Source organism: Gorilla gorilla, chromosome 14, assembly GCF_029281585.2.
Source record: "Gorilla gorilla gorilla isolate KB3781 chromosome 14, NHGRI_mGorGor1-v2.1_pri, whole genome shotgun sequence".
Classification (NCBI taxonomy): Eukaryota; Metazoa; Chordata; class Mammalia; order Primates; family Hominidae; genus Gorilla; species Gorilla gorilla.
In genome coordinates, this window is record NC_073238.2 from 34859201 (window position 1) to 34873297 (window position 14097).

At 41.5% G+C, this 14097-nt stretch overlaps 1 protein-coding gene across 36 annotated transcripts in view; it reads left to right on the forward strand.

Annotated features, from left to right (window-relative positions):
- Nucleotides 1-424: 424 nt before the first annotated feature.
- IFT88 (intraflagellar transport 88) overlaps nucleotides 425-14097 on the forward strand; it is a 124836-nt gene continuing 111163 nt past the window's right edge. For 9 of the 36 annotated variants that reach the window (XM_055360145.1, XM_063697179.1, XM_055360157.1 and 6 more), the window contains exons 1-2: nucleotides 695-841; nucleotides 8012-8107. In XM_055360145.1, the coding sequence (XP_055216120.1) occupies nucleotides 8018-8107 (90 nt within the window). In that variant the 5' untranslated portion in view covers nucleotides 695-841; nucleotides 8012-8017. Of the gene's footprint in view, nucleotides 842-1263; nucleotides 1583-6636; nucleotides 6795-8001; nucleotides 8108-14097 lie in introns of those variants that run through there. The other 27 variants (XR_008670986.2, XM_055360131.2, XM_055360144.2 and 24 more) reach the window with 14 other exon arrangements.

Consider the following 14097-nt stretch of genomic DNA (forward strand, 5'->3'; position numbering starts at 1 on the left):
GGGACACAATGGTTCAATCCCTGTCTAGCAAATAAAACGGACACCTTAAGCGCTACAATCAAGGTGCGCACGGGGTGCTACAGAACAATACGCAGACAGGAAGAGGTGGAGGGGAAAGGTGAGACTTCCCAGGCAGGTGTCATCCCAGAATAACTTTTACACAGAGTGACTAAGCGAGTTAGTGACTGCGCGGAAAACGGGCTTCCAAGGTTCACAAGGCTCGTGCTGCGGCTCCGGGAGCTATGTCACAGTAAGCTTACTATCATCCTTTGGGCATCTGCTTTACGGATGAGTTCATCAGGACTTAAAGGATCTTGGTTCCATATCCTTCCCCTTCCTCACAGAGGCCGCCAGCCCGGAGCCCCTCTAGGCCCTCCTCCCTCCTGCATCTACTGGCCGCGACCCTTTCCCTCCCCGCCCCCTTCACACAGGCCGCCCCCAGCCTCCCAACCCCCCGGTTCCATTCCACGGGAGGCCCCGGCCTCCCTGCCCTCTCCTCCACCGTTCTACCCGCATCGCCCGGCTTCCCGCAAGCCGCTGGCACCGTCCCCTCAACACCCTCCGCCCACCGCCACTCCCTTCCACTGAGGGGGACCCGGCTGCCTTCTCTCTGACCCGCCGTTCTCCGCCCCCACCCACTTCCCCAGGCCTCCAGCACCACCCCCTTCCCGCCGCGCTCTCTCCCGCCCCCGCGCTTCCGGCCCCGCCCGCCCCCGCGCGGAGGACTGTGGGAGCGGCTTCCTTGGATTCCGCGCTTGGCAACGGCTCGGCGTTGCGCTTTGGCCAACCGGTGCGTCGTCCCTGGGCCCGACTAACTGTCGCCCGCTTCCCTCAGCGTGAGGTAGGAGAAGGGCGCTGGGGCCTAGTGCTTCAGGGCCCCTGGCAGCCGTGCCCCTGCGGCGTCCTGTGTGCCGCACCCCGCCGAGGGCCTCTTCGCCCGTCTCCTGCCCGCCCCTCCCGGCCCCGGGGCGGTCTGAGGCGGGGCCCCAAATGGACTCGGCCTGCCCCTGCTTTTCTCCCTCAGGCTCCCGAGTTGTCTACTCAGAAACGCGGCCGTTGTTTCTCACGTCGGTGTCCCCAGCTCACAGGCTTTTCTTGCTCCTCTGAACTGGGACGGGCGTCGCTGACCGCTTGGCGATGGCTGTCCCAAGTCCCAGTCACGCCTGACGGGGAAACTTAAAACCCAGTTAGATTACTGCGCCAGCTCTGCAATCGCACAGCGGAGACGGTGCACATCGCTCTTTAATTTTCTTGTTAGGTAAAGCACTTCAAATTGCCTGATGAAAGTTGAATCAGGAATGAAGATAAAAGTACACAACAATGCAGAAAGCGCGTACTTAGCCTCACAAAGATGGAAACATTCCAAAAACGTGAAGTACTGTTGTCCCAAGATTCTTTCTAAGCCTAAAATTGCACTTTTACTAGTCCGATTTTCTGGTTGTGAGTTGTTGTTTTTTTTTTTTCCCGAGAAAGTGCAGTAGGCTTCTTGGAAGTAGACCAAGGGTGTCCAATCTTTGGCTTCCCTGGGCCACATCGGAAGAAGAATTGTCTTGGGCCACACATGAAATTCAAAAACACTAAGGTAGCTGATGAGCTTTAAAAAAATCGCAAAAAAGAATCTCATAATGCTTTCAGAAAGTTTACGAATTTGTGTTGGGCCACATCAAAGCCGTCCTGTGCCACGCGCGGGCCGGGGTTGGAAAAGCTTGAAGTAGACTGTCCATAGTCAGTAGAAGAGTATTAAAAAACATACCTTTCACTTAAAAAAAAAAAAAAGGTTTTGCTAGCATTTGATTTATATTAAACATAGGTGTCATCATCCCCAGATTATTTCAACATGGAAAAAGTTTGTTAAATGTATAAGCTGCTTTGGAAATAGCCTGGAGAATCCAGAAACCCCGGGTTGTATAACAACAGTTGTTCTGCCACCCATAGCTATTAGCCATGCTTGATTCCCTTCACCTTTCCTGGCCTCACTTTCCACATCTTTTAATATTTGTATGTTCCACAAGATGTCTATTCAACTAAAGTCTCAAGTCAAACCTTTTAAAAATCTGGTTACAACCTAGCAGAAAGGATTTCTCATTCTAAAAGTTGCTTCCTTCTATAACTTATGTGTCAACTAAGCTGACTTAAATAGGGTTCATAATCCAAAATTATGGTTCAGAATAGTGGTTCTCAAAGTGGTCCCCAGACCAGTAGCTTCAGCATCACTTGGGTTTAAGAACCACTGGTTTAGTATTATCTGAGCTAAAGCTTTTAATTAAAAATATTTTATATATCTTTTACCAGTGAGTTTTAATACCTTTTTTTTTCTTTTTGAGACGGAGTTGCGCGCTCTGTTGCCCAGGCTGGAGTGCAGTGGCGGCAATCTCGGCTCACTGCAAGCTCCGCCTCCCGGGTTCACGCCATTCTCCTGCCTCAGCCTCCCCAGTAGCTAGGACTACAGGTGCCCGCCACCATGCCCAGCTAATTTTTTGTATTTTTAGTAGAGACGGGGTTTCACCATGTTAGCCAGGATGGTCTCGATCTCCTGACCTCGTGATCCGCCCGCCTCGGCCTCCCAGGGTGTTGGGATTACAGGCGTGAGCCACGACGCCTGGCCCTTTTAATAACCTTTTGAATCTATTTTGGAATGACCATTTCTATGTGGGTGACATTTGCCCTCATAGTAGTTAATTTTCATCTTCAAAAAGTAATGAGAAATGAACTCAAAATGGATCAATGACCTAAATATAAGAGCTAAAACTGTTAGAAAAAAAGCATAGGTATAAATATTCTTGATCTTAGATTAGGCAGTTCTTTCTTAGAGACGATACCAAAAGTACGTGCAACCAAAGAAAAAGTAAATTGTATATCATCAAAATTTAAAACTTTTGGCCGGGCGCGGTGGCTCACGCCTGTAATCCCAGCACTTTGGGAGGCCGAGGCGGGCGGATCACGAGGTCAGGAGATCGAGGCCATCCTGGCTAACACGATGAAACCCCGTCTCTACTAAAAATACAAAAAATTAGCCGGGCGTGGTGGCGGGCGCCTGTAGTCCCAGCTGCTGGAGAGGCTGAGGCAGGAGAATGGCGTGAACCCAGGAGGCGGAGCGTGCAGTGAGCCGAGATCGCGCCACTGCACTCCAGCCTGGGTGACAGAGCAAGACTCTGTCTCAAAAAAAAAAAAAAAAAACTTTTTTAAACTTTTGTGCTTCAAAGGATAGTACAAAGAATGTAAAATGATGTACAGAATGGGAGAAAGTATTTGTAAATCATTTATATAATGTTTAGTATCAGGAATATATACAGGATCCTTATAATTCATGTGATAACCCGATTTTTAGGAATGAGCTGGCCGGGCGCGGTGGTTCACGCCTGTAATCCCAGCACTTTGGGAGGCCGAGGTGGGCAGATCACAAGGTCAGGAGATCGAGACCATACTGGCTAATACGGTGAAACCCTGTCTCTACTAAAAATAAAAATAAAAATAAAAAAATTAGCCGGGCTTGGTGGCGGGTGCCTGTAGTCCCAGCTACTCGAGAGGCTGAGGCAGGAGAATGGCGTGAAACTGGGAGGCGGAGCTTGCAGTGAGCCGCGCCACTGCCCTCTAGCCTAGGCGACAGAGCGAGATTCCGTCTCAAAAAAAAATGAGCAAAAGATCTGAACAGACATTTCTCCAAAGAGATATAGAAATGGATAATAAGCAGATGAAAAGATACTCAACATCATTAGTCATCAGGGGAATGCAAGTCAATACTACAATGAGATACCATTTCATACTCACTAGAATTGCTATAATCAAAAACAGGAACAGTAACAGATGTTGGCTAGGACATGGATAAATTGGAAACTTCATGCATTACAGGTGGGATGTAAAATAGTGCAGCCACTTTGGAAAACAGTCTAGCTGTTCCTCCAAAAGTTAAACATAGAGTTACTATATGATCCAGCAATTCCTGTACTAGATATATTCCCAATAGAATTGGACCTATATATGCATGCTAAAACTTGTACACACACATTCATGGTGATGTTATTCATAAAAGTCAAAAAGTGGAAACAATTCAAACGTCCATTAACTAATGAATGGATAAGCAAAATGTTGCAGATGTATTTAACCATAAAAAGTAATGAAATATTGATACATTCTACTGCGTGGATGAACCTTGGAAGCATTATGCTAAGTGAAAGAGACCAGACACAAAAGGCTACATATTGTGTAATTTCCTTAATATGAAATGTCCAGAATTGGCAAATCCATAGAGACAGAAAATAGATTAATGGTTGCCAGGGACTGGGGAAAGGGAAGGGAGGCATGGAGAGCTGCTAACAGGCCCCATATTTCTTTATGGGATGATGAAAATGTTCTGGAATTACATACTGGGGATGGTTGCACAACCTTGTGAATATACTAAAAACCACTGAATTATGCACCTTGAAAAAAATTGTATGGTATATGAATTATAGTTCAAAAACTAATAATTTTGTTAGTATTTTAAATATGTAAATAATTTTTAAAGGTTATGAGAAGCCACATATATGTGGTATTATGCTGAGAAAAAGATTAAGCTTAAAATTTATTATTTATTTATTTATTTTTATTTATTTTTATTATTTATTTATTTATTTTTTGAGACAGAGTCTGGCTCTGTCGCCCAGGCAGGAGTGTGGTGGCACAATCTCGGCCCACTGTAGCCTCCGCCTCCCAGGTTCAGGCCGTTCTCCTGCCTCAGCCTCCTGCCTCAGCCTCCTGAGTACCTGGGATTACAGGTGCCTGCTACCATGCCCGGCTAATTTTTTTGTATTTTTAGTAGAGACGGGGTTTCACCATATTAGCCAGGATGGTCTCCATCTCCTGACCTTGTGATCTGCCTGCCTCGGCCTCCCAAAGTGCTGGGATTATAGGCGTGAGCCACTGCGCCCAGCCTAAGCTGAAAATTTCTTAGGAATTTGCTGGTGCACTTAAAGTGTACAGGCCTTAAGAAAATATGTATTTGCTTTAAGGAAAATACATTTCTTGAATACTAGCAATACTACATTTCTTGGGTAATTAGCCCTCCTCCACCTCCCACTCCTCAAATTGCCTAAAATATTGACTTGATTTGAATGATACTTCCAGGAATCCTTGCCAGATTCTTTAGTAATTATTAGATTTACAGTATATCTATATGGTAATTTCATTTCTCCCATGCTTCTGTCCAAGTCAAAATGTAGAGATGAATCTTGAAATTTTACATTTTTATTTAGGAAGAAAGAATTGCAGTTTGAGGACCAGGTGGTCTTTGGTATGTCCAAAGAACAAAGAGAAGGTTGGAGGTTTATCAAAAGGAGAAGTGTTATGTAGTGCTCTTTGAGAAAGTTCACTGGAACTAGTGAGGTTCTGGGAAGCTGGCAAGTTCTAATTGGTGGGTAGCTGTGGTGGGCAGAATTAGTCCTATATTTGCAGCAAGTTATCTCAGCAGCTATAAATAAAATTGGCCTCAGGTTTTAGCAGCCAGTTTCAGCAGCCAGACTTGCAGAGAATTCCATTCTTCAAGCAATGTTATGTGTCCTGAGTGCCTCCCCACCAACACACCCCAGCTTCTTGACTCTGTTTTAGTTGGGTATGACAAGAATGACTCAATTTGTATGATCAGCTTTCACTCTTCTGTTTCATTTTGCTTTGATATCTTTTTTTTCTGTCTTGCATTTTTTCCCTCAACATTTCATTATGAAAATTTTCAAACATGCAGCAAGGTTTAAAGAATTTTATGTTGAATGTTACTCCTGCTACCTAGATTCCACCATTAACCTTTTTCTATAGCTGCTTTATCATGTACTTACCCATTTACCTATCTCTCAATCCATCTATCAAGCCATCTTTTTTTTTAGAGACAGAGTCTCACTCTGTCACCCAGGTTGGAGTGCAGTGGCATGATCTCAGCTCACTGCAACCTCTGCCTCCTGGGTTCAAGCGATTCTCGTGCCTCAGCCTCCCGAGTAGCTGGAATTACAGATGTGCACCACCATGCCCTGCTAGTTTTTGTATTTTTAGTAGCGACGGGGTTTCACCATCTTGACCAAGCTGGTCTCAAACTCCTGACCTCAAGTAATCCACCCGTCTTGGCCCTCCAAAGTGCTGAAATTACAGGCATGAGCTACGGCGCCCGGCCTAGGCCGTCTTATTTTGTATTTTAAGCTAAATTACAGCTATTACACGTTCCCTGAAATAACAGCATGCATATCAATTATATAGTTCAATATTTGTTTATAGTTCTTACTTTTGAGATAAAATTTACAAAGCAGAAATCTCAGTGTACATTTGCTGAGTTTTCACAAATGCATACACTTGTGCGACTCAAACCCCTGCCAAGATACAGAACATTTATCATCACCCCAGAAAATTCTCTCGTGTCCTTTTCCATTCAATCCCTAACCCCCATCCCCAAGAAGCGACCTCAGTTCTGATGGTTTTCTACCGCAAATTAGCTTTGCCTGTTTGAGAACTTCATATAAAGGAAACAGTGCATAATGTACACTCTATGTAAGGCTTCTTTCACTCAGCATAATTAGGATTCTTTTTTATTGCTGGATAGTACTTCATTGCGTGAGTATGCCACATTTTGCTTGTCCATTTTACTGATGGGTATCTGGTTTGTTTCTGATTTTTCAGTATTATGAATAAAGCTGTGACAAAGAAAAGAAAGGTTTAATTTGTGACAAAGAAAAGAAAGGTGTAATTTGAAGAATGAGACTCTCCTCTAAATTACCAGGTCCAGAGAGGCGTGGGAGTGAAACAGCAGTCACATCTCCTTTACCTTCTTGGGCTAAGTAATCATGTCTTGAAACTTGCTTGCTATTGCCATAAGTAGCTATAAATTAATCTAACAATGTCACTGTCTGGATACTATAACCCATACAATGTAGCCAATCACTAATCAACGTTATTTTTGTAAACCAGTGAGAATTTCTGACAGACAGCTTTGTATCAGCCCACTCCCTGCCCCACATTTTTGCCTTTAAAGATCTGCTTGAAACAAAGGCCAAATGAAGCGCCTGTCCAAGGTTACATGAAGTCTGAGTGTTCTGGGCAGGCAGTCGTCCTCATTTTGGCTCAAGTAAACTTTTTAGAATTGTATTTTATGCCTCAATTCCTTTCTTTAGGTCGACAGCTACTATGAACATTCTTACACAAATCTTTTCGTAGACATATGTTTTCATTCCTCTTGAGTAAATATTTTTGAGTCGAATTGCTGGGTGATAAAAGGTACATGTTAATTTTATGAAACTGCAAGACTTTTCTCCCAAAGTGTATCATTTTACACTCCCATCAGCAACGTGTGAATACTCTGGTTGCTCCACATCTTTGCTGACATTATGTGTTGTTGGTCTTTTTAATTTTACACATTCTGATGGGTATGTGGTGGCTTCTGCCTTGCATTTTAATTGACTGTTGCATACCTTTCTTCTGCACTTGATACTAAGCTCCATGAAAATCAGGACAATCAGTTGTACCCCCTCTAGTGCCTGTCACTGTTCTTTCAGTGTCGTAGTTGTGAAATAAATGTGAAATGAGGACAATAACTTAATGTTTTGACATCTAGTTTTGGGAATTTGATGTGAAAAAAATTGAAGCCATGAAAATATATATAGATAAATTTGACCACAAATGTCATTAAATAGTTATACTTTATTGGAATTAAGAATTATTTCTGGCCTGGCGTGGTGGCTCATGCTGGTAATCCCAGCATTTTGGGAGGCCAAAGTGAGAGGATCACTTGAGCTCAAGAAATTGAGTCCAGCCTGGGCAACATAGGGAGATCCCATCTTTACAAAAAATTTCAAACTTAGTTGGGTGTGGTGGCACAAGCCTGTAGTACCAGGGAGGCTGAAGTGGGAGGATCACTTGTGCCAGAGAGATCAAGGCTATAGTGAGCCGTGATTGTGCTACTGCATTCCAGCCTGGGCAACAGAGCAAGACATAGCTCAAAAAAATATATATATATTTCTTATACCAAGAACATATTTACACTGCCAGTTTTTCCTAGGTACAAATGATGCAAAATGTGCACCTGGCTCCAGAGACAGATGAAGATGATCTTTATTCCGGCTATAATGACTACAATCCAATCTATGATATCGAGGTAACAAAAGCTAGTTGTTTTTTACATTGGTCTTGGTTAACCAGCTGGTTTATGAAGACTGTGGATTTGAGAGTTCTACTGTATTATGCTTTAGATTAAATAAGCTAATTCAAAAACCTAGAAAAGTGCTATTACAGAAGACTCTACTGACTTCCACCAAAAATAATAATTGCAGCAGAAGGAAAGATCATGAGACAGGTTACAAAAATGAATTAAGGTGAATTATATATACTTGTATTCTTCAGCACTAGCTATCCAAATGTGTAAAAGACTTAGATCACCTGAAGGTATTTAAAATTAGGGTTTTAAAAAAAATTCTAAAGTTGAAATGTCTTGTTTTTTGTTTTTAATTTTTGTGAGTACATAGTAGGTGCATATATTTATGGGGAATATGGGATATTTTGATACAGGCATACAATATGTAATAATCACATAAGGGTAAATAGGGTTTCTGTTACATCAAGCATTTATCCTTTGTGTTTCAAACAATCCGATTATATTCTTTTAGTTATTTTTAAATGTACAATTACATTATTGACTATAGTCACCCCATTTTGCTATCAAATACTAGATCTTATGCTTTCTTTCTGTTTTTTTTTGTACCTGTTAACCATTCTCACCCCCTCCCCTGCCACTACCCTTCCCAGCCTCTGGTAATCATCCTTCTATTCTTTATCTCCTTGAGTTCAGTTGTTTTAATTTTTAGATCCCAGAAATAAGTGAAAACATGCGATGTTTGTCTTTCTGTGCCTGGCTTATTTCACTTAGTAGAATGGCCTCCAGTTCCATCCACATTATTGCAAATGACATGATCTCATTCTTTTTTATGGCTAGTTTTCCATTGTATATATGTACATTTTCTTTATCCATTTGTCTGTTGACAGACACTTAGGTTGCTTCCAAATCTTGGCTATTGTGAATACTGCTGCAGCAAACATGGGAGTGCAGATATCTTTTTGATATACTGTGATATAGTTTGTATATTTATCCCCACGCACATCTCATGTTGAATTGTAATACCCAGCATTGGAGGTGAGACCTGGTGGGAGGCGATAGGATAATGAGAGTGGATTTCTCATGAATGGTTTAGCATGATCTTCTTGGTGCCATCCTCACCCCATGTGATGTGACTGCTCCCATTTTGCCTTCTGTCATGAGTGAAAGCTCCCTGAGGCCTCCCCAGAAACTGAGCAGATACTGATGTCATGCTTGTACAGCCTGCAGAACGATGAGCCAATCAAACCTCTTTTCTTTATAAATTACCCAATCTCAAGCATTCTTTGGTGCAAAAGTAACTGCAGTTTTTGCCATTTTAATTGCAAAACTGCAATTACTTTGGCGCCAACCTAATAGCAATGCAAGAACAGCCTGGTACATACTGATTTCTTTTCTTTTGAGTATATTCCTAGCAGTGGGATTGTTGGATCATATGATAGATCTATTTTTAGTTTTTTGAGGAACCTCTAAACTGTTCTCCATAGTAGTTGTACTAATTTACATTCTCACTAACAGTATATGAGTGTTCCCTTTTCTCCACATTCTCACCACCATTTGTTATTACCTGTCTTTTGGATAAAAGCCATTTTAACTGGAATGAGATGACATCTCATTGTTGTTTTGATTTCCATTTCTCTGATGGTCAGTAATGTTGAGCACTTTTTCATATACATGCTTGCCATTTGTATGTCTTCTTTTTAGAAATATCTATTCAGATCTTTTGCCCATTTTTAAATCAGATTATTAGATTTTTTCCTACAGAGTTGTTTGAGTTCCTTACATATTCTGGTTATTAATCCCTTGTCAGAGGGATAGTTTATAAATATTTTCTCCCATTCTGTGGGTTGTCTCTTCACTTCATTGTTTCCTTTGTCGTGCAGAAGCTTTTTAACTTGATGTGATCTCATTTGTCCATTTTTGCTTTGATTGCCTGTGCTTGTGGGGTATTACTCAATAAATCTTTGCCCAGTCCAGTGTCCTGGAGAGTTTCCCTAGTGTTTTCTTTTAGTAGTTTCATAGTTTGAGGTCTTAGATTTCTAAGTCCTTAATCCATTTTTATTTGATTTTTGCATATGGTGAGAGATAAGGGTCTAGTTTCATTCTTCTGCATGTGGATATTCAGTTTTCTCAGCACCATTTATTGAAGAGACTGTCTTTTCCCTAATGTGTGTTTCTGGCACCTTTGTCAAAAATGAGTTCACTGTAGATGTCTAGATTTGTTTCTGGGTTCTCTATTCTGTTCCATTAGTCTGTCTGTTTTTATGCCAGTATCATGCTGTTTTGGTTACTGTAGCTCTGTAGTATAATTTGAAGTCAGGTAATGTAATTCTTCAGTTTTGTTCTTTTTGCTCAGGACAGCTTTGGCTATTCTGGGTCTTTTGTAGTTCTATATAGACTTTAGGATGTTTTCTTCTGTTTCTGTGAAGAATGACATTGGTATTTTGATAGGTGTTGCACCGAATCTGTAGATTACTTTGGGTAGTATGGACATTTTAACAATATTGGTTTTTCCAATCTATGAACATGAAACATCTTTCCATTTTCTTATGTCCTCTTCAATTTCTTGCACAAATGTTTTATAGGTTTCATTGTAGAGATTTTCACTTCTTTGGTTAAGTTAATTTCTAGATATTTAATTTTATTCGTAGATATTCTAAATGGGATTACTTTCGTGATTTATTTTCCAGATTGTTCACTTTCGACAGATAGAAATGCTACCGATTTTTGTAGGTTGATTTTGTATCCTGCAACCTTACTGAATTTATCAGTTCTAATAGTTTTTTGGTGGAGTCTTTAGGTTTTTCCAAATATAAGATCATATCATCTATAAACTAGGGTAATTTGACTTGTTCCTTTCCAGTTTGGATGCCCTTTATTTCTTTCTCTTGCCTGATTGCACTAGCTAGGATTTCCAGTACTATGTTGAATAACAGTGGTGACAGTGGTCATCCTTGTCATGTTCCAGATCTTAAAGGAAAGGCTTTCAGTTTTTTTTCATTCAGTATATTAGTTGTGAGTCTGTTACATGACTTTTTTCATGTTGAGGTATGTTTCTTCTATACACAGTTTTTTTTTAGGGTTTTTATGAAGGGATGTTGAATTTTACCTAATGCTTTTTCAGCATCAGTTGAAATGATCATGTGGTTTTTGTTCTTTATTCTGTTGATATGATGTATTACATTGATTGATTTGCATAAGTTGAACCATCCTTGCATCCCTGGGCTAAATCCCACTTGGTGATGATGAATGATCTTTCTAATGTATTGTTGAATTCGGTTTGCTAGTGTTTTATTGAGGATTTTTGCATCAGTGTTCATCAGGGATGTTGGTCTATAATTTTCTTTCTTTGATGCATCTTTGTCAGGTTTTGGTATTGGTAATACTGGCCTTATAGAATGAGTTTGGAAGTATTTCCTCTTTCTCTGTTTTTTGGAGTAATTTGAGTAGGATTTATATTAGTTCTTCTTTAAATGTCTGGTAAAATTCAGCAGTGAAGCCATCAGGTGCTGAGCTTTTCTTTGCTGGGAGACTTTTTATCATGGCTTCAGTCTTGTTACTTCTTTTTTTTTTTTTTTTCAGATGGAGTCTCGCTCTGTAGCCCAGGCTGGAGTGCAGTGGTGCAATCTCGGCTCACTGCAACCTCTGCTTCCCGGGTTCAAGTGATTCTCCTGCCTCAGCCTCCCAAGTAGCTGGGATTACAGGCGTGTGCCACCACGCCCGGCTAATGGTGTATTTTTAGTAGAGATGAGGTTTTACCATTTTGGTTCGGCTGGTCTTGAACTGCTGACCTCAGAAGATCTGCCTGCCTAGGCCTCCCAAAGTGCTGGGATTACAGGTGTGAGCCACCGCATCCAGCCGATCCTTCACATTTCTATGGTATCAGTTGTAATGTCCCTTTTTTATCTCTGATTTTACTTATTTTGGTCTCTCTTTCTTTGTAGTTAGTCTGGCTAACGGTTTGTCAATTTTATCTTTTCACAAAACCAACTTTTTGTTATGTTGATCTTTTGTATTGTTGTCTTTGATTCATTTTCATTTATTCTGCTCTGATATTTATTATTTTATTAACTTTGGGTTTGGTTTGCTTTGCTTTTCTAGTTCTTTGAGATGCATCATTAGGTTATTTGAAGTTTTTCTTCTTTTTTTATATAAACACTTATAACTATAAACTTCTCTCTTAATACTGTTTTCACTGTATCCCACAGCTTTTGGTGAAACCAGCCAGGCTTGTATCCTTCCCTTAAGTCAACTAGTTCCCCTGGGCCCTGGGCGGGTCCAGAGATGCTGTCTGGGAGCCAGGGCCTGGAGTCAGAATCCTTAGAAATTTCCTTGGTGCTCTATTCTTCTGCTGCTGCTGGGCTGGCACTGAAACCGTAAGACAAAGTCCTTCCCACTCTTTCCACCCTTTTCCCCAGGCAGCAGATTCTCTCCTGTGTCTGTCACCACAACAGACCCGCAGAGAGTACTACCAGGGTATCGCCAATGTTTACTTAAGGCCCGAGGGCTATTCCTTCAGGTTTTGGTGAATTCTGCCAGGCCTGGGACTCACCCTTCAAGGCAGTGGGTGTCCCTCTGGCTCAGGGTAGGTCCAGAAATGCTATCCAAGAGTCAAGGCCTGGAATCAGGGACCCTAAGAACCCACTTGATGCTCTAATCCACTGTTGCAAGACAAAGTCCCCTTTACTCTCCCCTCTTCTCATCTCAAACAGAAGCAGTCTCGCTTTGTAGCCACCACAGCTGTGAATGTGCTGGGTCACACCTGAAACCAGTAGATCTCAGAGTCTCACCCAAGTCCCACTGTACGTACTACCTGGTTATTGCTGCTGATTATTCAGGACCCAAGGGCCCTTTATTCAGCAGTGATGAATCCTGCCATGGCTGGGTTCTTTCCTTCAAGGGAATTTAGTATAAATCAGGAAAACCATTGAAACCTCCTCATTCTCCCAATTATAAAATTAAGAAATGCTTATGGAAACAAAAACTAGTAATCCCATCACTCAAGAAATAACTACTGTCAACATTTTAAACATTTTTTTGCTTTGTCTTCATGTATACATACACAATTTTCTTTTAGTATGTTTGGAATTGAACTGGTAATTACTTTTCTGTTTACTTTTTTACGTTCAACTACATCATAAGCAGTGTCTCATGATACTAAATATTTAAATAAATATTACTTTAATGACTACATAATATTGAAAATATATAGGTGATTAGAAGTATTTTCTCTGCCAGACGTGGGGACTCACACCTATAATCCCAGCACTTTGGGAGGCTGAGGTGGGCAGATCATCTGAGGTCCGGAGTTCAAGACCAGCCTGACCAACATGGTGAAGTCCTGTCTCTACTAAAATACAAAAATTAGCCAGCCGTGGTGGCGGGCACCTGTAATCTCAGCTGCTTGGAAGGCTGAGGCAGGAGAATAGCTTGAACCCAGGAGGTGGAGGTGGCAGTGAGCCAAGATCACGCCATTGCACAACATTGCAAGACTCCCTCTCAAAAAAAATTAAAAAACCTAAAGAAGTATTTTCTCATGATAGGATATTTTTTCCTGTTTTCTGCTATTGTAGATAACATTGTAGTGAAAAAATTTATGCATAAATAATTTTCTATGTTTTGATCAAACACTACCTGGGATAGAGTCCCAGAAATGGAATTAATGGATCATGAAGATTATCATTTTTTTTTTTTTTTTTTTGAGATGGAGTCTCGCTCTGTAGCCCAGGCTGGAGTGCATTGGCGCAACCTCTGCTCACTGTAAGCTCTGCCTCCCAGGTTCACGCCATTCTCCTGCCTCAGCCTCCTGAGTAGCTGGGACTACAGGCTCCCACCACCACGCCTGGCTAATTTTTTGTATTTTTAGTAGAGACGGGGTTTCACCATGTTAGCTAGGATGGTCTCGATCTCCTGACTTCATGATCCGCCCACCTCAGCCTCCCAAAGTTCTGGGATTACAGGCATGAGCCAGCGCCCCGGCCTGAAGATTATTATTT